A 21,000-nucleotide genomic window follows, 5' to 3' on the forward strand; every position below is an offset into this window, starting at 1 on the left:
GGGGGTACCCAAAAGAAACAGATGAGGTTTAAAAAAGTAATTCATTTGCACATTTTGAATCTGATAGATAAGCTGACCGCGGAGAATCGGGGCAATTCGCAGCATGCTATATATTTGCTACTAAGACAATCAATGAAGTGGAATCATTAAAAAACAATCTGAACAATACCGATATTATTGTAACATTTGGGTAGCTTGCATAAGTAGAAGTGGAAGCAGCTTAAAAGTGCTAAAATTAAATCATATGCGCCTTTCAATCCTGTAGGATATTCTTGTATTTAGAGCAAAAAGCCTCTAGGCTAAGCAGTAACCCCTTACAGTCATCCACCTTTCTGATAGATTAACTGACAAAGTGCAGCAAGTTCAATCACCAAAGCAAAAATTGTCACAGCGGCACTACCATGAAAACCACAATAGTGGGAGGTAAATAAAAGAATGCACAAAGCTCATGGTAGAAGACCAGACTCACTTAGTCCTTTCATATTCATCCAGCATAAGGGTAAAGATGAGCGGCGTCACAAGTGTCTTCTTTAAAATTGCATCCATTTGTGCAATTTTAAAGAAGACACTCGTGACGCTGTTCATCTTTACCCTTATGCTGGATGAAAGTGCAGCAAGTTGACGTGATATCAATTCCACAATTAGGACATCTGGAGGGATGTTCAGCCAAACCACCAACTGCTTCATAGTATTTGTATATGCAGGATCTCAGGTGCAAAAGGACCTTTCCACCACATCCCAAAAATACTCAATTGGGCTTATGTTAGGCAAACATGTAAGCAACACCATTCGTCTCTTTTAACCAACTTGGCAAAGTGCATTATCTTGTTGGAATATCCCATCATTGTGGGGGTCCATCAAGTCCATGAAGGGCTGCAAATGGACACCAAGCAGTGAAATGCAGTATGCACCAGTCAATGATATGTTTGGGTGAAGCAGTGGACACAACCCATGTCATCGCATGAGAACACAATCCACACCAGTATGAAACCAGCACCAGCCTGCATGGTGCCTTGTTAACTGCAATCCGTGGCTTCATAGGGTCTGTGTCAAGACACAAACCCTACCCTCAACCCAAAACAACTGGTGCCGACACTAATTGGACCATGCTACATGTTACAAGTCCTCTATGGTCCAGTTAGCAACTTCAAGAGCCAAGGTGAGGTGCTGTGTCCGGTCTCATGGTGTTAACAGAAGTACTCTGGTGGGTCTTTCGTTTCCTTATCCCATGAAAGGTAAAGAACGCTCCAGTGACCGGCAGTATATTTGTGTAAGGCCTCCTGCATTGAATGTCAATGTGATTTCTGAATTGCTTGTCTGTACACATTGACAATTCTAGCCAGATTCCGCTATTCATGATCATTAACTACCTGTTGGTTGCCACTACACTGCCAATGTGGGTGGTAATGTCTTTTAGGACATGTTTCCAATACACATGTGAAACTGTGGATTGAAAAATGTTAAACACCCACATAACTTTGGAAATGGAATGTCCCATCTGCCTGCCACACACTATCATTGCTGTTTCGAACTCCAATAATATTGCCTTGCCATGAGCATGTTGGCCAGTGTAAGAGGTAATTTTCTGAGTTGCATTCTCTCACTATGGAACAAGTGAAAAACATTTTGGAAGCATCTTTTTGATAATGAGAGAGAGAATGCTAACAACCTGTCAGCGGCTCCCAAGCTCCATAATGGTAATGTGTTTTTCTACGTTTTTTTTTTTTTTGAAGCACAGAAATAATTAATTTATTAGAAAGAGGTGGTGACCGCGAGAGGTTAATGCTTAGCCAAGAGGCATTTTTGCTCCAGAAGTACAGATATGGATTAAAATGGATCACTGTTAAGGTACCTCCAGTTCTACTTATTGTAACATCTGGGAGTTTAAGTATTCTGTGTTTTCATAATTAGTATTGTGCTTATTTTAATTTATTGTACTTTATGGTCATTTCTGCCTCAGTGAGCAGTATATAACACAAGAGTTTCCATAGATTATAAATAAAATACCTTGTTTGAAAACATGTAAGATACTTGTAATGAAGGTGATTTTACCTGCTGTGGATCCTTAAAAAAAGTTGCAAGTCTTAAGCTAGCCATATACATTAGATGGAAGTAGGTTGTTAAATGAACTACCATTGAACGATCATCTGGTGACTATTCATTTCATAGGCACAGACATACACATTTTAGTCCATATTGGAATGCAGTGTTGAGTGACACTTGGTGATGGGCAAAAAGATCTTTTTGGGAACACTCTTTCAGGAACTTAGATGAAAATTTCAAACTTGACCAACTTCTTTCCACACAAATGATGATATGTCATTGGTCAGCTAAAATGATTGTTTATAGTTAAATTTCACCCAATGAATTATCATTTTGTTGAAGTTTTTCATTTTAAATCAACTTTAGTTTGATTGGCACCTTTAATTAAAGGATTATAATCGATAAATCACAGGAGTGCTCGACATTTTTTTTCCCCCTCCGGAAAGATTAAAATACAAAGAACAAAAACTGAGAAACTCTTACCTCCCTCAACCTGACTGGCATTTTCCAACTCTCTGCTTTGCAAGTCTTCATCGGATACCACCAACTGTAGCTCGTTGACTTCTAGGGCTGTATTCTGCATTCCATTCTGATTAAATACAGATAGCAAAATATTTCAGTAGTCACACAGCACATTCTGATCAACATGAATGTGCAAACAAACACTTATCCACTAGGTTTCTAGCAAATAGATACTAAGAGTTTATAGTGGGCACCAAGGTAGCCATCACAATAAGGCACTTACTGCTAAGGGTCCCAATGTGACATAAGCACTGAATGTGGGAAGCTTAGAGGCACAGCAAAGTAATCATCCTATGCAGGGTTCTCTCACTATAAGAGTGAATACAATTGTCATGTTCTATATGGAATATAGTATACAGCATATGGTGGAATGTCAGGGTTCATTTTTATATTCAGTAAAACTTGAAGCCATTGTATAAACCAACACTTACTCTCCCACAGATGTATCTGAAGGCATGCAACATTTCTAATTTCGTACTCACCACTTGTGTAGTTATTTGGCTGTCACTGTGTTCTCTTTTGTGACATATCTTCTGCCTGAATGGCCCAACATATAATAGGTGGCATTAGTGTATATGTAACAAAGTTTTCTTTATCTCATTAATTTCTATCTCATTTAAAATAGACCTCTACTAAACTGACATTTGAAAAGACTATAATATATTAGTATGCAAACGTTCAGACACCCTTTATTAAATTATAGGTTAATACAATTTCTGCAAGTAGTAAACTTAAATCTGAAATATTCCAGCAAATTTGGACATGCCATTATTATTTTATTACCCGAATTTTTCATTGGGAAAAATAAAAACAAACAGAACAAACAATTGAAATAGATAAAAGTTTGAGTATCCTATAAGTCAATACTTAAAAAGGGAAAAATGTCTCTTTAAACACAGGCGACAGCGTTATTCCTGCCAGTTAAATACTTTGTATTCTTTATTTCAGCTGGTTTCAAACGCAGCATTTTTTCAGAAAAGTATGACTCTTTAGTGGTGTTTTTTTAGGAATTTTTGTCTGCAACTAGTACTATGGTCAGAAGTTAGCTGTAGGTCAAGAGGGAAATACTAAACTTACTACAGTGTGTTCTTGGTGGCTATTTTCCCCCTTTGCACTTGTGCACTTTTGGGTTAGTGGCCCTTTTTTTTTTGCAAATCGCAGAACTTAAAAAAGGTTTGGTCTTTTTTCATAAGCTCCCATGGAAAAAAAAGCCAGAAAGAAGAAAAAAAAAAAGGAGCATTAAATAAAAGTGGTAAAGTGATCACATATCTCAAGTGTCAATTACATCATAACTGTAATAGTAAGCAGGGAGCAACTGGGGACTAGGTGAAGAGAATATCACTTCTTGGTGTGTGTGGTACTCAGAGAAAATTTCAAAAACGTCTTCTTTTTACCCAGATAGACCTCTTAAAAATGGGTTCTCTCAACACTAAAAAATAAATAAAAAATGTAAAAATATAAAGGGGCGGGGTATGATTTTTAAAAAAAAAAGAATTAAGGCATACTCACCTCCTTAAGTGGCCCACAGTCTAGCACAGGAGCCATAGTCCCTGCTGCAGCTGAGCCAATTACTGGCTTCAATGGTGATTTTGCTGTGAAAGGCACATGACAATTGAACCTTGTGATTGGCTGAGTAGTTATATGTCTAATAAATGGCATCTGACCAACGGCAGCCTCTTCTAAGACTGAAGTGACCAGGTTTGACATGTTTGTTTAATTAACACTTAAACAGTGTTGTGCCATTGCTCCAACACTACTCCTGAATATTTATGAATACACTATGTTGACAAAAGTATTGGGACACACTTACAACGTGCTACACCTAAACAAGAATCACAGCATAGCTAATCATTATAAAATAAGACATTTATTACTAAGCAATTTTAAAAATAGCCAGTAAGGTATAATGCCATAATAAAAACCAGATTAAAAGTATACATACTCATAAAGTGCAAATAAAAGATAAATAGATACAAAAAGACACTAATTAAAATTAGTGGAAAAAAAAACCAAAACTCTCATACTAACAAAGATGGTAAAGTGCAACTGCAACAGTACTTCGAAAAAAAACCAGTGTGACTCAAAGATGGCTTTTGAGCGATCATTTTGCATAAATTACTACTTGGTACTAATTTCTATTAGTACCAATTAGTAGTGTGTGAACCACCAGGAGCTGTATTCGGAGAACAGACCACCCGCTGTTCCATGATTACATTCTGTTTGTTCTGCTGTGGGGCTGACAGCTGAGACAATGTAATCAGCTGTAATCAGTGCTCCCCAGGCAGAACACAGAGTTCAGTCCTTCTTATCAGCTGTTCTGCGGAACAATGGTTTTCATGCAGAACTGAAATTTATCATTCAGCATTTACACCCAACGATTATTGCTCAAAAGATAGCTTTTGAGAGACCTTTGAGTGATAATCGTTGTGTCCAAATGGGCCTTAAGTTTACGAGGTCTCCTTGAATGTGGCTACACTTCTTCCCCCCCCCCCCAAATGTTTTCCCATCTTCAAATAACATTGGCAACAGTGGACTTTGGAAGCTCCAAAAGCGCTGCGATATCCTGTACTGGTTGGTTGCTCAGGTGACATCCCACCACCAGAGCCCATTAGAAGTCTGTCTACTCTACATTCTGATGATTTCTGTATTGGCATACTCTCCTTTATACCTAATACTCACACATAGGATTTACATAATCCCTTCATCTGACAGTAGAGGATTGGTGGCTGTCCCAATACTTTTGTCACATACTGTATATATTGATTAATGGGTATTATCTCCATTTTCAAAAGGTGTGTTCCTAGAGTCTACCACCATCAGCATAGTTACAATAGTGTCAGACAGTAGAGGGACACGCCCTCCCCAACTGGGAACACCCACTTGTCAATTTATTCATAAATTTCTAGGAGGAATAACAGAGGAACGTCCGTTGAACACTGATGTAGATGGCGGGCTGCATGTGTGTCGTTTACCAGGGAAAGATATGGCACCACAATGTTCAATGGCAGGGAAAAGGTGAACCCATCTCCTCCAATCAGCATTCCAGAAAGGAGCATACCATGCATGCTGCTCTCTCAATTGTCGATTACGGATGTTGGAGCAATAGCCTAGCATTTCACTAGTCTCAGACTACAAGGGAGACAGATGCATGCACAGATGATCACCCCAATATATCAATATATTATTTGATGAAGTGATAAATAGGGGGTCAAGGGAACCCCTTGTCTTTTTAAAGTGGAAACTAGTCATGAGCAGACAAGTATTTCTGTTTCATGATGGTTTTGGGGGGGGGGGGGGCAGAGTGAGCAACGGCGAGACGGTATACATGTATCATGCAAATTTCTCCATTTCCCCTTCCTTTACATAACTGAAGATACAGCTCTGCACATATATCTATAGTGGGATGAAACCTGAGGTACATTTCACTCCACAGAAATTGTGACATTTGCATTAACCAATATAATACAACTAGCGTTTGTAAAATAATGGATAGAATACAGTATGCTAGGTCATAATAGCATTTAAAATACAGAATACTTTTGGTCCTGCCTCCTGTTGGCAGGGTACTGCCTAAGAAAGGATAAAAGGAAAGCTTTCTTTCAGGCCAACTCACATTGACCAAATAGGGTTAGAATTTCTGGCTAACTAACAAATGACCCTTTGAAACGTAGCACACAGTAAACACGGAATGCAGTCCAGCATATCCTAGTGGCAGACAGAGATGAGCCAGCAAAGACAGTCATTGGCAGCATGCACTGTGCCCTCCCTGTGCCTGCTTGATGGCCCACATAAACCCTGTGGCCTGTGAGAAAAGAATACAGCCAAATGCAATAGACTAGACTGAAGTGGATTATATCTACAGACAATTCTGTATTAACTTCATGAAGTGCTACATGGATCTAGGTCTTTGAAGTTTTAGTAGTTACGGTATTCCAGATAATTTTAAATGAGTCGACCAAGCAAATCTTAAATAAAAAATGCACACATAGATCAACGTGATTAGACATTTACACTATGCTCGCAAAATAGTTGAAAATTATTTGCAATTAATGTTTTCTGGTTTACAATGCGTTTTAGTGCTTTTTGGTAAGATCACTCATTTATTTTACACATTTCTTGAAGTGTAAAATTAAACACATACTATGACAATAGAATGATTCAATTAATAGCATGACCAACATGTGTAGCCAACTTGGACAGGATTCATTGTACAGTGAATAGACCATGTCATTGGAATAAAGAGGGACACGTTAATAGAACTGATTATTGACAGACAAAAGGTTATAATTTCATTGAGCCTCCTGATGCAACAGACAAGCAGCTGCTCAATCTTTTCAATTACCTAATTATGTGAATGGCCAATTTGGAAATGGATCCTGTTGCTTGGGCCAATCCAAAAGACAAGAGCATAAATGAGCCAACTACAGCACAAGCAGTCCTGCACCACTGTACAATACTCTGTCCAGTGCCATATGTACAGAGATCTTCCCTGAGCCTCAAGGGGGAAAATACTGCCATACATATGGCATCTTATGGAGCATGCCACCATTTTCATATTTTGTTGAATTAGTACAGTATCTGCATAGTCACAGGATCCAAACAAACAACAAAATATACATGTCTGAGATGTTCCACTATAGTCCCTATAGCCAAAACAACAAATTAGGTTAATAAAATCAAAATCAAGACAGACCGTCATTTGAAAAGATTACTGCAAACAATTGAAATGGTCTAACTAAATCGGATGACTGCTGAACATATTTCCACGATTATGAATCTGAATGGTTTTCATAGATGAAAGAATAAGGGAATAATTATTGTGGGATGGTTCCTTTCCCTAGTTCCTTCTGGTGATGCATTATCATACCCCATGATCTAAACTACTGAGCCCCATCCTGATAAGTGCAACCCTGACAGTAACTTTGCCCTGATGCTAGATGGAGCTAGAATGTCCCCATTTACATCACTGACATGACATGCTTTTGTCCATGTAACAGATTTCTTAGTATATATACACACATAGAAATAATTGCCTTCAGAAGTATGAACAGGGTATTTTATTCCATCGTGTTTCGGTGGTACAGCCAGACAACACCCTTTTTCAAGGATATATGCCAGTTTTCTTAAGGGGGTTGTTTTTTTTTTCTTCTATACCCACTTGCGAGTTGGCATTGATTCTCTGAAGCTCTCTCATATTATTAACCTATTTATACCTTGGCTGATTGAACGCCCTGTCTGTTTCTTTGGACCTGTGTTGGAGGTGGCTGTACATTGGCATTGGAATAATAGACCTGTGACTATTCTGTGGCAGGCATTTCAAGGCTTTAGAGGATTTACCTCTACACACATCGATATCTTTGAAAAAATCATTTTCAACTAAATAAGGGTCGCTGAGGTTCCTCAGAGAATTCGAAACAACCTTACCCCCGATGAATTAAAGGCTTTGGAATTATTGGAACAAAATGAAGCCCTAGTGATTAAACTATCAGATAAGGGGGGGGGGGGGGACGTTGTTGCGCTGGATAGGTCCCAGTATATTTCAATGTGCAAAAGGATATTAGATGACTGTGAAACATATCGGAAATTATCATCAGACCCGACCGATACTTTCCTAACGGATCTCAGAAAAATCCTGCTACAGGCCAAATCTCTGGGTTGTATCAACTCCTCGGAATACGATTTTCTCTTGCCATCACATCCTAGGATCTCTACCTTCTACAGCCTGCCCAAGGTCCATAAAGGTCTGGACCCCCTGAAAGGCAGGCCTATAGTTTCGGGGGTAGAGAACCTCACACAAAATGCGGGTATCTACATTGACCGCATTTTGCGTCCATTCGTGACGGTGTTACCATCATACGTCCGTGACACCACTGATGTACTAAGATTGATTGATGGCATTCACATTGAACCAGGCACCCTATTGGCTAGTTTGGACGTAAAAGGGCTATACAGCTCCATTCCTCACAACATCAGAAATGAAGCAGTCGGATATTTTCTAAAACAGAGAGGGAATGCTTTCCTACATCACAATCAGTTTGTTCAAAATCTCCTAACTTTTGTACTAACAAAAAATTACTTCCTGTTTGAGGGCCATCTATTCCACCAGCTCAGGGGCACCGTGATGGGGAGTCCATGTGCCCCATCGTACGCAAATTTGTTCCTGGGCTGGTGGGAGACACGGATGGTCTTCACAGAGGAGCACGCCAAATGGACGGAAAATATTCCGCTTTGGCTGAGGTTTATTGATGACATCTTGATTCTGTACAAGGGAACTAAAGATTCCTTTGCGGAGTTTGTTAACATTCTGAACATTAATTCAATAAACCTCAAACTAACCATAGAGATCCAAGAAAATTCCATCTCATTCTTGGATGTTCGGATCAGCAAAACAACTGATGGCTATCTTGAATCCTCCCTCTATAGAAAACCGACTGCTTCCAATAACCTCTTGGCCTGGGACAGCGCCCATCCCTATTCCCTGAAGAAAGGGATACCTAAGGGGCAGTTCCCGCACCTGAGACGTAACTGTTCAAACTTAAAGGATTTTGAAACCAAAAGCACGGATCTAAAAAAAGAGATTTGCGGATAGAGGGTATCCCAGTAATTCTATTGAAACGGCATATCAATTCTCCAAACAACAAAGTAGGCCAGCGTTGTTAGTCCCAAAGATAAAGAACTCCGACAGTCAACTACGTATTATATCCACTTTTGACAACGGAGTCCCTTACATGCGTAACATTCTTTCCAAGTATTGGGGGATCCTTCAAGAAGACCCAGACCTTAAAACTGTATTACTTACGAATCCACTACTTACCTTCAGAAGGGGTCGTAACATCAGGGACAGAGTAGTAAAGAGCCACCTGAGGACACAATCATCTGAAAATTGGCTCACTATGTCCAGACCCACAGGCACTTTTCCTTGTCCTGATTGTTTAGCGTGTCGCAACATACTAAAGGGGGACATGATTACTAGTGCCTGTACAGGTAAAATATACACCTTGAGAGAGTTCTTCAATTGTCGCTCCTGCTATTTAGTCTATATGGCAACATGCCCCTGCAAGAAGAACTATATAGGGAAGACAAAGCAGGAATTTAGGCGTCGAATCCTAGCCCATGTGGGAAATATTCGACGGGGTGACAAAACGCCTGTGGCAAATCACATGAGGGATTACCACGGGGGTAACCCAGACCTTCTCAAGTTTCAGGGAGTGGAGTCCATTAGGAGTTATGGAAGGAGGGGAAACCTTGATAAGAAACTCCTTCAAAAAGGAGTCACAATGGACGTATCACATCGACTGTCTACAACCAAAGGGCCTCAACAAGAACTTGTCATTTGCATGTTTTCTTTAAACTGGGACTAAACTAAATCCTGACTCTATATCTTTTACATGTTGAGCGAGTATTATTACACTACTAGCCTTTATGAACATGGAGAATCCCTTTGCGGATACTTAAAAAGGTGGTTTCTAGGCGCCAATAGTGTGACCACCTCCCCTAATTTTTGTTTACAGAGCCATACTTGAGTAAAAATCTGATGGGCACAGGTACCAACAGATTACAGATAACTCCACTTTCATAGGGGAAAGAAAATATGCATGCATTATTTAGATTGCAATCCTGTCGTATGTATGATATACATCATGGGCTGTAATGGGTCTCTTTCACTCCATTTATTAAGTCAGCATTCACCCAGTGTCTGGCACTCGTAGTGTTAAAATGTATTCAGGCATTTTATCTGTGCATTTTGACATCATTGACAGTGCATATTCTGACACTCTAGAATTTTGTAGTAAACAAGATCCGGCCGGTTAGGTTCTGCTTTAATTGCATAGAACCACTTCAGGCCCTTTATGGAATCAAAACTGTATGATCTACTCTAGTATCATCCTTTAAATTGCCGTTCAATAACTCTGTCATAGCACTGGGCTACACTGCAGGTGTCACTTACATAACAATATGGGGAGTGAAGCTAATCCGCCCACTCCACGCCCCCGGAGCAGGTCCGATGCTATGCTCTGATGTGTGCACGTGACCGCGTGATGCACCCGGTCACGGGATCGCTATAGCGCGCACGTGACCGCGCGGGGTGTAAACAAACCCTGCCATTCCTTCCATACAGCACGCTGACGTCACGCGTCGGATCACGTGACCAACTATGAACACGTGATCACGCTGTGACGAGGGATGCTAGACCAAGCCCCCTAGCAACGGCCTGTTTATAGTGCAGCCGTTTGCAGATAAAAGAAAGATCGGCACCAAAATCGCTACTGTCTTTAAGGAGCATATGAGACCTTGAGTGGATGCATAATACACTCCTATCTGTAGGCTCTTTACTATCTTTGTCACACATGCATGTAAAGTTTTCCAGGATACAGAACGCCCAGTTGGGCGGAGCTACACTATGTTGAAACCCTAGTGGCTAAAGACATCATACAACCTAGTTAGGGGAGGAACCACTCCACTATTTAAACCCCTCTGAGACACACAATGGGTCATTAGCCGCCAGCCTACCACAAGGGCTGGTGCTGCTACCACTCTGGTCTTTATTATTTTAAGGGGGAATCTTTGGGGAATATCTAATCCTTCTTAGTGATAGCATCATCTATCTCTCCTCTTTGATCTCTAGCTACAGTTTAGCTTGCGCTACTGTTTAGCAGTTGAGGATATCTCTATCATTCTGTCTGACATATTGCTAGGAAATAGGTTCCTGATGACGCTGCGATGATTGCAGCAGAAACGCGTTGAACCGCGTAATTTATTGGAAAGAGACGTCTTTAATCCTCTACATGCAGCCTATGGCTGTTTTTTGTTAGTAATGGACCATTGATATCGTCCTCCTTCTTGAAAGGAATCTACCCAAAGTCCTTTATAATTCCGGTCAGATTGTGCACAATACGGGGATTTATCTATATCCCGTGCACTTTCTCCTGACAGGGTAAGATTCCTTCCAGTAGAAATTTCCGTTTGGTTTTAACAAGAAAGTGTGCTAGAAAAGGGAAACTATACATATCCCAGGCACAAACCAGACCAAGGAATTTTCTATCAGTAGACCAAGGAAATTTCTGGGTAACTTTGAATGTACTAGTCTGGTTGACCCTTCAATCAAACGGCTTTAGCTACACTATATGCATTATAGGGTAGCCTCTATCCATTGCCAAAGCCGTAGTACATACTCTTATTAAATTGGAGCGAATTGCTCTTCGTGAAATACGGTATCCCTCACCAAATAGTACTGTTGGGATCACCCACTGGGGAGCAATTCTTTTATGTTCTTTGTGTGTCCCTAGGAAACTTGTATTCCAAGTTTCTTTTTAATGCAATATCTAATAAAAGTTATATTTTAGTTTTTTCTCGAACCCTACAGTGACAGAGCTAGAATGTCCCCATTTACATCACTGACATGACATGCTTTTGTCCATGTAACAGATTTCTTAGTATATATACACACATAGAAATAATTGCCTTCAGAAGTATGAACAGGGTATTTTATTCCATCGTGTTTCGGCGGTACAGCCAGACAACACCCTTTTTCAAGGATATATGCCAGTTTTCTTAAGGGGGTTGGGTTTTTTTTTCTTCTATTCCCACTTGCGAGTTGGCATTGATTCTCTGAACCTCTCTCATATTATTTACTTATTTATACCTTGGCTGATTGAACGCCCTGTCTGTTTCTTCCATTGGTAAGTTTCTTTGGACCTGTGTTGGAGGTGGCTGTACATTGGCATTGGAATAATAGACCTGTGACTATTCTGTGGCAGGCATTTCAAGGCTTTAGAGGATTTCAGTGTGGTATCAATCGGGTACCACACACCTGGTGGGAAGCTTTTATATTTTCCCACGACCATCTTCTTGGAGCGGCATTTGGGTAATACCCATCCAACGTCTGTATAGACTCTAGTGGATTTCCAGACTAAAATATACCATAAATGGACTGGAATTAGCAGCTGCACACATCACTTGTGGGCAGAGCACACAAAAATGACCCAAAATGTACAGATAGTTTCAGTTGTTTGTAGGCCTTTTTTTTTTCCTCGGATGAAGCCGACGTGCCCCGTTGATGCAAATGTGCTCAGATGAGATTTACTAATTGGCAGTTGGGTACAATATTTGTTTTGTTGTATTCATATAAGGGACACTGGTCATATGAGCAGCGTAGTAGAACATCAGACTTTTTTTTTTACTTTGTGGTTTCTAGTTTGGATCCTGTGGCATGCAACTATTTAATTAAGAAATCAAACAGGTCATGCTTAATTGTCTCACCCTTAAGTTTATAGTACAGTATCTGACAAAAACCTTTGAATGAAATCTGAGGTATATGTAGGGCTTCTGTACAAATTAAAAGTTACACAGAGCCGTAATATAACCATGTGCATGAGGAATTCATTATAACAAACCAGCATTTGTGCTTTTGTTCATGTCAAACCATGAAAAGTAGGCGTTATGCAACAGGCACTTGTTATTAAAAGTTAGCTTAAAGATTATACATGATTTTACTGATATCAACATCCATTCATGGCATTTCATATCAAAAGGATACACAATTTTAAAGTTTTACAAACAGTATTGAAAGATTCTTACCTACAAGTCAAGCAAAGTACCAGCAGAAGTACCAAAGCAAATGTGATGGTAGCAGCAATCACAGCCAACAGCACTACACCTTCCCTGCCCCGTCTTTCCTGAACACCCATAGTGGTAACCAAAGATTGGTTATGGTAAGAGAAGAGGATTGCAAAGCCACGGCCACGGTTAGTGGTTGTAATTAGCTCCAAAATCACCTCGATCATCTCAACAGGAGACCCAAAGGTCAGACTTTTATTTATGGGAGAAATGGATCCACAAAACCGAGCAGAGTAAGTGACCAGATCAGTGATATAGAGGACATCAAGCGGGCACATTTCCAGCACTGCAGGTGGTGTAGTGAAGGGATCCGTTCCAATGCTTACTGATGGTGCACCTTCACTCACCTGTTCAGAAGGAACTGTTGCCATTCCATTTGTGACTGCTGCTAGAAGACGCATTGGTCTGTTGAATTCTTCACTCGGGATTTCATATTTCCCTGTGGTAGCAGAAAGTGTACTTGACATTTCACTGATAAGGTTTTGATCCATTGCCAAATCTTGTACTTCTGTCATTAGTTTATTTCCTCTATCACTCCTTGACCAGGTTTCTGTGGACACCTGGTTGCTGGTTTCATTTTGATAACTCACCTTTTCTGCAGTCAGCCCTATTTCTAGATCATTTGACAAATCACCTGCTGTATAAGTGTCCTTTCTATCATTCTTGTACTCAGAGTGAGAGCTGAATTCAGAAAAGGAATAGGTGGTTGTAGATTCATCATTATTAGAACTATCAAAAACATCAAAATCCAGAGTTTCCAGCACAATGGTGGAACCTGCAGGAATTAAAATCTGCCACAGACAGTGAGAGCCAGGGAGGTACTTGTTAGGAAATCCTGGAGATAAAATAAGGTCTCTGCCTGAGGGATTCAGTACAGCTCCACAATCAGAATACACCTAGAAGAAAAACAGTGTAAAAACACAAATTAAAATCTTCAGCGGTCACATAGTAGACTCATACCAACGAGACACAATGTTGCAGTCTACCCATGGTGCAAAATCATCAAGAGATGGGCTGTGAATAAGACCCAATGTCCACCGCAGATTTGATTTGCGGAATCCATGCGGGAGATCAGATCCTCAACTCAAGCAGCCCATTGGGAAGCATGGGCATCCGCAAAAGAATTAAAGCATGCAGATTTGTTTTCCAGATCTTTTGGTCCGGAAAACAAATCGCAGCATGCTCCATTTCAGTGCAGTTCCCACATGGACGGCTTCCACTGAAGTCAATAGAAGCCGTCTGATCAGCAGCCCGCAGACCGGCCACGGATCCCGCGAAAAAGCAGGAGATTAAAAAAATAAGTAAAAATCTGTATCGCGTATATCCGACGGCGTGCCGTGCAGACCGCCTGCAGTACAGAATCTGAACAACTCGTAGACATGAGGCCTTACACAACTATTTAACTTTTTTCTGTTCAGTCTGCAGCCTGGAATAACCTATCAAACAATCTAATATCACCCATTTTAAAAGGGGCTGTCAGGGTCTTCGGGTATTTTTACTATTGATGACCTGTCCTCAGGATAAGTCATCAAGAGATGACTAGCAGGGGTGTGCCTTTCAGGATACCTGCCAATCAGCTGGTGCTTGGTGCTGCTGTCAATGTGGTCAGCGCTAGAAGCAGATAGCGCTGACAACACCATAACGGCATGGTTTGGTATTGCAGCAGCAGCTCCCATTGAATTTAATACTAACCCAGTTAGCTGCACTACAGAAAGAGCAGTATGCTTCCTTTACTGTCTATACTGACAGCAGCACTGGAAATGAGCCAATCAGCAGGGATCCCAAGCAACTGACCCCTTTGATTTATCTACTGATGACCTCCCCTGAGGACATCAATAGACAAAAAAGCTCCTTTAATGTGAGTTTATATTGATGTCAATAGCTAAATCACATAAATTTGGATTTCCAATCCTCTGATTTTCTATCTCAGGCTCTGTACAGTAGTGTTAGATCTTCTGCTTATAACAGAAGCCATTGTGCTGTGACAGTTTTTCCCATGGATCCAAATTGACACTGATGAACCCCATTGACTGTACTGGGGTACGTCAAAGTTCTTGATTTTCCGAAAGCAAAAGTGCTGCAGCTACTGTTTTAGTCAAATCTATCAGAAAAGCAGATGGAAGACACGATGGAGGCTCTGAGTTCAAGTGTGGACAAAACACAACACAATACAGGAAATAATTTTCTTTCCTTGCACATGCAACACATAGTATGCAATACAAACTTGTTAGTGGGTTAGCAGCAAAGCATTAACAGAGAGGGTCGGATGTGGCTATTTCATTGAAGAAAATTTTTCTTTTACCTAATAAAATCAGCTTTGCTTGGCAAAACTGAAAAAAAGGCCAGCTGGTTTCAAAGACATGTTTAATATGTACAATATGGAGAGCATCTATAGAATACTAGATTGTTACCTGCAATGTTGTCTGCCTGGAATTTGTATTTTTTTTAAATCTAATCTGTGTTTTGCTGTATATTGAAACGTAAAAAGTTGAAATGGTGAAAGGAATGTAACTGCGATCTGTCGTCAGCACAGTTCTGTACACTACGTTTTTGGTCTTTTGCTAGGACACTGCTTCAGGGTCCCTACTGCTCTAAGAACACCCTGTCTTTCAGCTGCTGGATAGGAAATAAGATTATGAAAAGGAAACCATTTCTTACACAGCTGAGGTAAAATAAAAGCAGTGCTGTGATTGGTTGTTATTTGTTACTTTCACATTTATAATATATTAGTATGGATAGTTTTAAAAGTTGCGCTCAAGATTCTCGGACGCAAATCGCATCAGACAGCATTTTCTGACATCCCGCCCACGTGCTGTCCGATGTGCTGAACACTACACATTGACATGATCTATTTTGTACGAAAATCAGACAAGAATAGGACTTGCTGCAATGTTTTGTACTCAGACTATCAGTCGAGTACAAGAACAAACCTGTGTGCATACACCTATTCAAGTGAATGGATACCATTGCCGTCTGATTTTCACTCCAAAAATCAGAGATGGATACCACGTCTGTATGCATGTAATAATAAAAAGATATACTAGCGGTCATTTGCAATTCTGAAAGATTTAACATATTACCCTAGAAAATATGTTACACTGATTTGTAACAACCTCACATATGAAATGTATAAAGCACAAGCCAGCAATAGCCTGTTTATCTAATATGTAAGTAATGGCAAACAGCACTCTTTAACAGTAAATAGACTTAATGAAATATGAAGGCTGATTCCTTTCTGTGGTATAACTAGCACATTATCTGCCCATAAATTATAATTTTTCTGATGCGATATGGTACTGAGTAATTTTAAGAGAATAATAATTCACTGATCAGTTTGGTCAGTAAAAAGAGATGATATGTTAGCAGCATGTGTTCATGGATGCTAAGTAAAGATGAGCGAACGTACTCTTTTGGGGCGTTTTTGCACTCGAGCATCGCTTTTTCCGAGTAACTGACTACTCGAACGACAAGATTCGGGGGGCGCCGGGGGTGAGCGGGGGGGGGGGGGGGGGGAGAGCTCCCCCCTGCTACCCCCGCTCCACCATGCCGCCCCCCGAATCTTTTCGTCCAAGTAGTCAGTTACTCGGAAAAAGCGGTGCTCGAGTACAAAAACACCCAAAACGAGTACGTTCGCTCATCTCTAATACTAAAGGTATACTTAGCTAAAAATTGGAAAAATAGTAACTTATCAACACAACCCCAGTTGATTCATATGGACAGCATTCCATGTGGTGAAAAGAAAACAGAGTCCATTAGGCTGGATAGAAGAGAGGAGCTTAAGAGCATGTGGAGTTCTTGTTAAGTAATGGATTTTGAAGATTTGTAACAATATAATCAATTCACTTGAGAGATTGAGCAGAGTCCTTTGAGTATAGGATTTATTTTGGCAATTTGATTATCATTGTTACATAGCAGATTTTTTGACTCTTCCCCATTTTCTTAGACCTCACTCTTAAACTTGTCCTCTACCTTCAACACAATCAACCAGTCCCTCCTGCTACAAGCTCTCTTGTCCCTTAGCATTATAAATTGGCCCCTGGATCTGCTCGTACTTGACTGTCCAAAATTTTATGTGTCTTGCACACCACATCCTTGCCTCGGCCTCTGTTTTGGCTTCCCCTAAGGCTCCAAACCTTTACACTGACAACAGGCAAATCTACCTCTCTGGGCCAGATGTTACTGCTGTCCTATGCAGAATGTCTATCATCTACACCTTCCTTCTCTTACCACTTCCTAAAACTTAACATGGAAAAAACTGGACTCATCATCCGCCCCTCCCACTGCACTCCCAGCAGACCTATCAATCATCATTGAGGACTCAATACGCTAACCAGTTCCAGTTGCATAAACTATGGACGATGAGCTGAACAATCATCGTTCAGTGTACATATCAGCCGTTCAGTATTGAGCAGCCGCTATGTTAAGTCAATGGAGAGCGGTGGGGGACAGCGAGGAGTGAATCTTCTGCAGCCTCCCTGCCTCCCTGCTGGCCACTCTATGAGCAAGCCAGTGATACTATCTCCCATGCAATAGCATGGGAGAGAGTGTATGCAGGTACAAGTGTCGGGCATAGTTTGCCTGACATTTGTCCCGTCTAAATGGGCCTTTACACTCTGCCCTCGCTTTCAAATGGCACATACAAGCCCTTTCAACCCTTGCTGCCTCCAGCTCAAAAAAAAAATTCTCGGATACAATCTTTCCTCATCCACAAGTCAAAAAAAATGCTAGTGCACACCCTCATGATCTCCTGTCTAGACTACAGTAATATTTTCCTTTGTAGCCTCTCTCTTCCATTACCCCTGTACCCTTTCAATCAGAGGTGAAACTTGAAGCTGCTGGGCCCCAATGCAAAATCTGTAATGGGCCCCCACCTATAATACTTTATTCATAGTACTTAGGACTCCTATATGGCACATAGGGCTTCCTATATGGAAAAGAGAAGCCTTAGGGGTCCCCCCTAAGGCTCCTGGGCCCAGATGCAACCGCATCCTCTATAGTTAGACTCCTGCTTCCAATCCATCCACAACTCCGCTGCCTGGCTTATCCACCAAGGTGAAGTATAGTGTATTATATACACTTATGGTTGGGGGAAAAAAACAAGCACCAAGAAAAAGATGTCAGGATAGAATGTAACTGTGTAATTGTAACGTTGACATAAGTAAGTGATTACACTATCAGAACAAAAGTATACATTAATCGTGGAAAACTGAACTATCATATCACACTAGGATGCATCCTAACGAAACTGCAGCAACACAAAATGTAATTTTATTCTGTGATTTAGTACTAATCTGGCGATTTCAAATTTATACTTTTTTTTTGGATGAACTACTTTAAAAAGAGAATTTAATTATTTTTATAAAAAATATATTACTTTCTGTCACCATCACTTTTCTTTTACCATTAACCCCTTGAGTGGCACGCCTGGAAATTTTCAGGGACGAGCTCCACTGCTCATAGTGACATAGCCCAGAAGATTTCCGGACTATGTATCACTATGAGAGCTGCAGAGCACAATGCTACAAGCTGTGACATTGTGCTCTGCCTGCACAGTCCCACAGAGAACAAAGCAAAAGCTTTGAACAACAGAAGAAGATATTGCCGATATGCCGGCAATCTCCTGCTTTGTTTACAGGTTGCCACAGAGACCATCGGCCTGTCAGAAGCAAGCCGATGGTCTCTGTGGCAGGGAGAGCTGATGCTTGGCTGTGAGGACAGCTAGGTACCTGCTCTTACAGCAGAGATCAGAGAAAACCTCCGATCTCTGCTGTGTTAACCCTTTACATGCGGCAGTCTATGTGACTGAAGCATGTAAAGGGCTGTCACTGTAGCATGTAAAGGGCTGTCACCATCGGACCCCCGGAACTTAAAAAAAAAAGTTAACAACTTATAAAAAAAATTATAAAAACACTTGTCTCCCTTTACTTTGTAGAAAATCAAAAATACAATCACACATGTGGTATCCATGCGTCGTAATGACCCAGAGAAGGAAGTTAATACATTATTTAACCCCTTAATGACATGGCCCCTTATTTTCTTTTTTTCCTCCCCCCCCCCCCCCCCCCGGTTTAAAAAAAAATCACAACTTGTCCCGCAAAAAACAAGCCCTTATATGGCCATGTCAATGGAAAAATGAAAAAGTTATGACTCTTGAGACGCAACTGCAAAATTAGTTGAAATTCAATGATTAGACCATTTTAAAAAACCTGCCCTGGTGGGCACGACAGGGTGGTAGGAAACCCGCCACTCAAGGGGTTAATGGGGTTGGGTGAAGGCTTGTTTTTTGTGAGAAGACCTGTAGTTTTTATTGGTACTATTTTCGGGTACATATGTTGCAATTCTAGCATTGTGTATTTTTTTTTCTGACAGCACACACTGTGCAGGATAAATGATGTGTGTTTTAATAGGTTTTATTTTTACAGACGTGGTGATACCAAGTGTGGTTCCTTTTTTTAATTAATTTTAAAAATGGGAAAAGGTTTTTCAAATTAAAAAAAATAAATAAATATGAGAAATAAATGTTAAAAATGGAAGAAAATATGAAAAGAAAACAAAATGCGCCAGTCTGACTCATGAAGTATAAACAGATGCTACTCCAACACCTAATTAGCTGTGTCTGCCTTCCAACACTCCCCATAGACATTGCGATGCTGTCTACCGTCGCTACATTGTTTCCTCAGCTCCCTGCCCACAAGCATTGCCGTCTTACAGGACTTAGGACCAGCTTGGCTTGCTGCCATGGCCCAAATGCCCAGCGCATGCTATCAGTGCCTGTATGATGCAAATCGGCCACTGCCTGTGGCCAGGTTTAAAGTTATGAGCTTTGCACCAGTCTCCCGGATTAAATGATTGAGATGGTTTCCTTGGATTGTTTGTTGATATTTAGAGCCGCTAGACTTGCATCAGTCAGTGCACCAAAAGGGACTCCTTCTGGTACTGTACTCCATTGTCAATCCAGGTTGGTGCTGCACTGTTGATAGAAACTTTGCTTAAACTATCGATGATCCATCCTAGTATTTTTATCTCAATACAGTCTATTGATATGGTGAGATAACTGACCTAAAGGCAACACAGATGTGCGGGTCAGGACAAAGTATTAACTGTGCATGCTAATTTTCACTGCCATTTTAAAACAGAAGGCGGTTCTGTTCTACTAGTACAGCAAAGATATTGGGAGTAGAGGCAGGATGCAATGAGGGTGAAGTCAGGAGTGCAGTCCTTTCCCTTCTTACTAAACAAAGGTCTTATTTTGCCAACCATGTCTGTGTATTGCATCACCAACCCCTCTGAATGTTTTTGTCAAAAAAAAATGTACAAAATTTTTTTAGAGTTCTGTTTAATTCAGGAAAAGTCATACTTTTTCTGTGGTAGTTTTGTCTTGCCACCCACATTTACCTGACTCTGCTCTGCTAACCCTAATGTGTAGATTCCCAGTGGCACAATTTATTGGAACCAGTTTGTATTGCATATTTCACTAATTGCAAGTAGCAATTGTTTACTAATTAGACAACATTCTTTACTAATTGCGCACTAAATGTACGCATTTTTTAGGCGAAAAATTATTTTCATTTAAAAAAAAAAGAAAAAAAAAAGGGACTATGGAATTCCTTGTCCCAATTCCTCAGAGGTGGAATTTAGAACTCAGCATCTTTTGTTTTCATTTTTCAGAAGCCAGGCCTTTTGACGAATACATTAGACCACAACTTTCTCATCATTTGTAACATCCTTTTATGCATATGTGCAAATGTTAATAAACACAGCAATACATTACATTCCTAAAATGCTACTTGACTTAGGCTGAAATGCACACGGCCGGGT

At 40.5% G+C, this 21,000-nt stretch overlaps 1 protein-coding gene across 2 annotated transcripts in view; it reads right to left on the reverse strand.

Moving 5' to 3' along the window:
• LOC136627925 (uncharacterized) overlaps nucleotides 1–21,000 on the reverse strand; it is a 50,023-nt gene that overhangs the window by 11,912 nt on the left and 17,111 nt on the right. For both annotated transcript variants that reach the window (XM_066603445.1, XM_066603446.1), the window contains exons 2-4: nucleotides 13,144–14,078; nucleotides 3,048–3,102; nucleotides 2,527–2,632 (exon numbers count right to left, since the gene is read on the reverse strand). In XM_066603445.1, the coding sequence (XP_066459542.1) occupies nucleotides 2,527–2,632; nucleotides 3,048–3,102; nucleotides 13,144–14,078 (1,096 nt within the window). The remainder of the gene's footprint in view (nucleotides 1–2,526; nucleotides 2,633–3,047; nucleotides 3,103–13,143; nucleotides 14,079–21,000) is intronic.

This window comes from Eleutherodactylus coqui, chromosome 5, assembly GCF_035609145.1.
Source record: "Eleutherodactylus coqui strain aEleCoq1 chromosome 5, aEleCoq1.hap1, whole genome shotgun sequence".
Classification (NCBI taxonomy): Eukaryota; Metazoa; Chordata; class Amphibia; order Anura; family Eleutherodactylidae; genus Eleutherodactylus; species Eleutherodactylus coqui.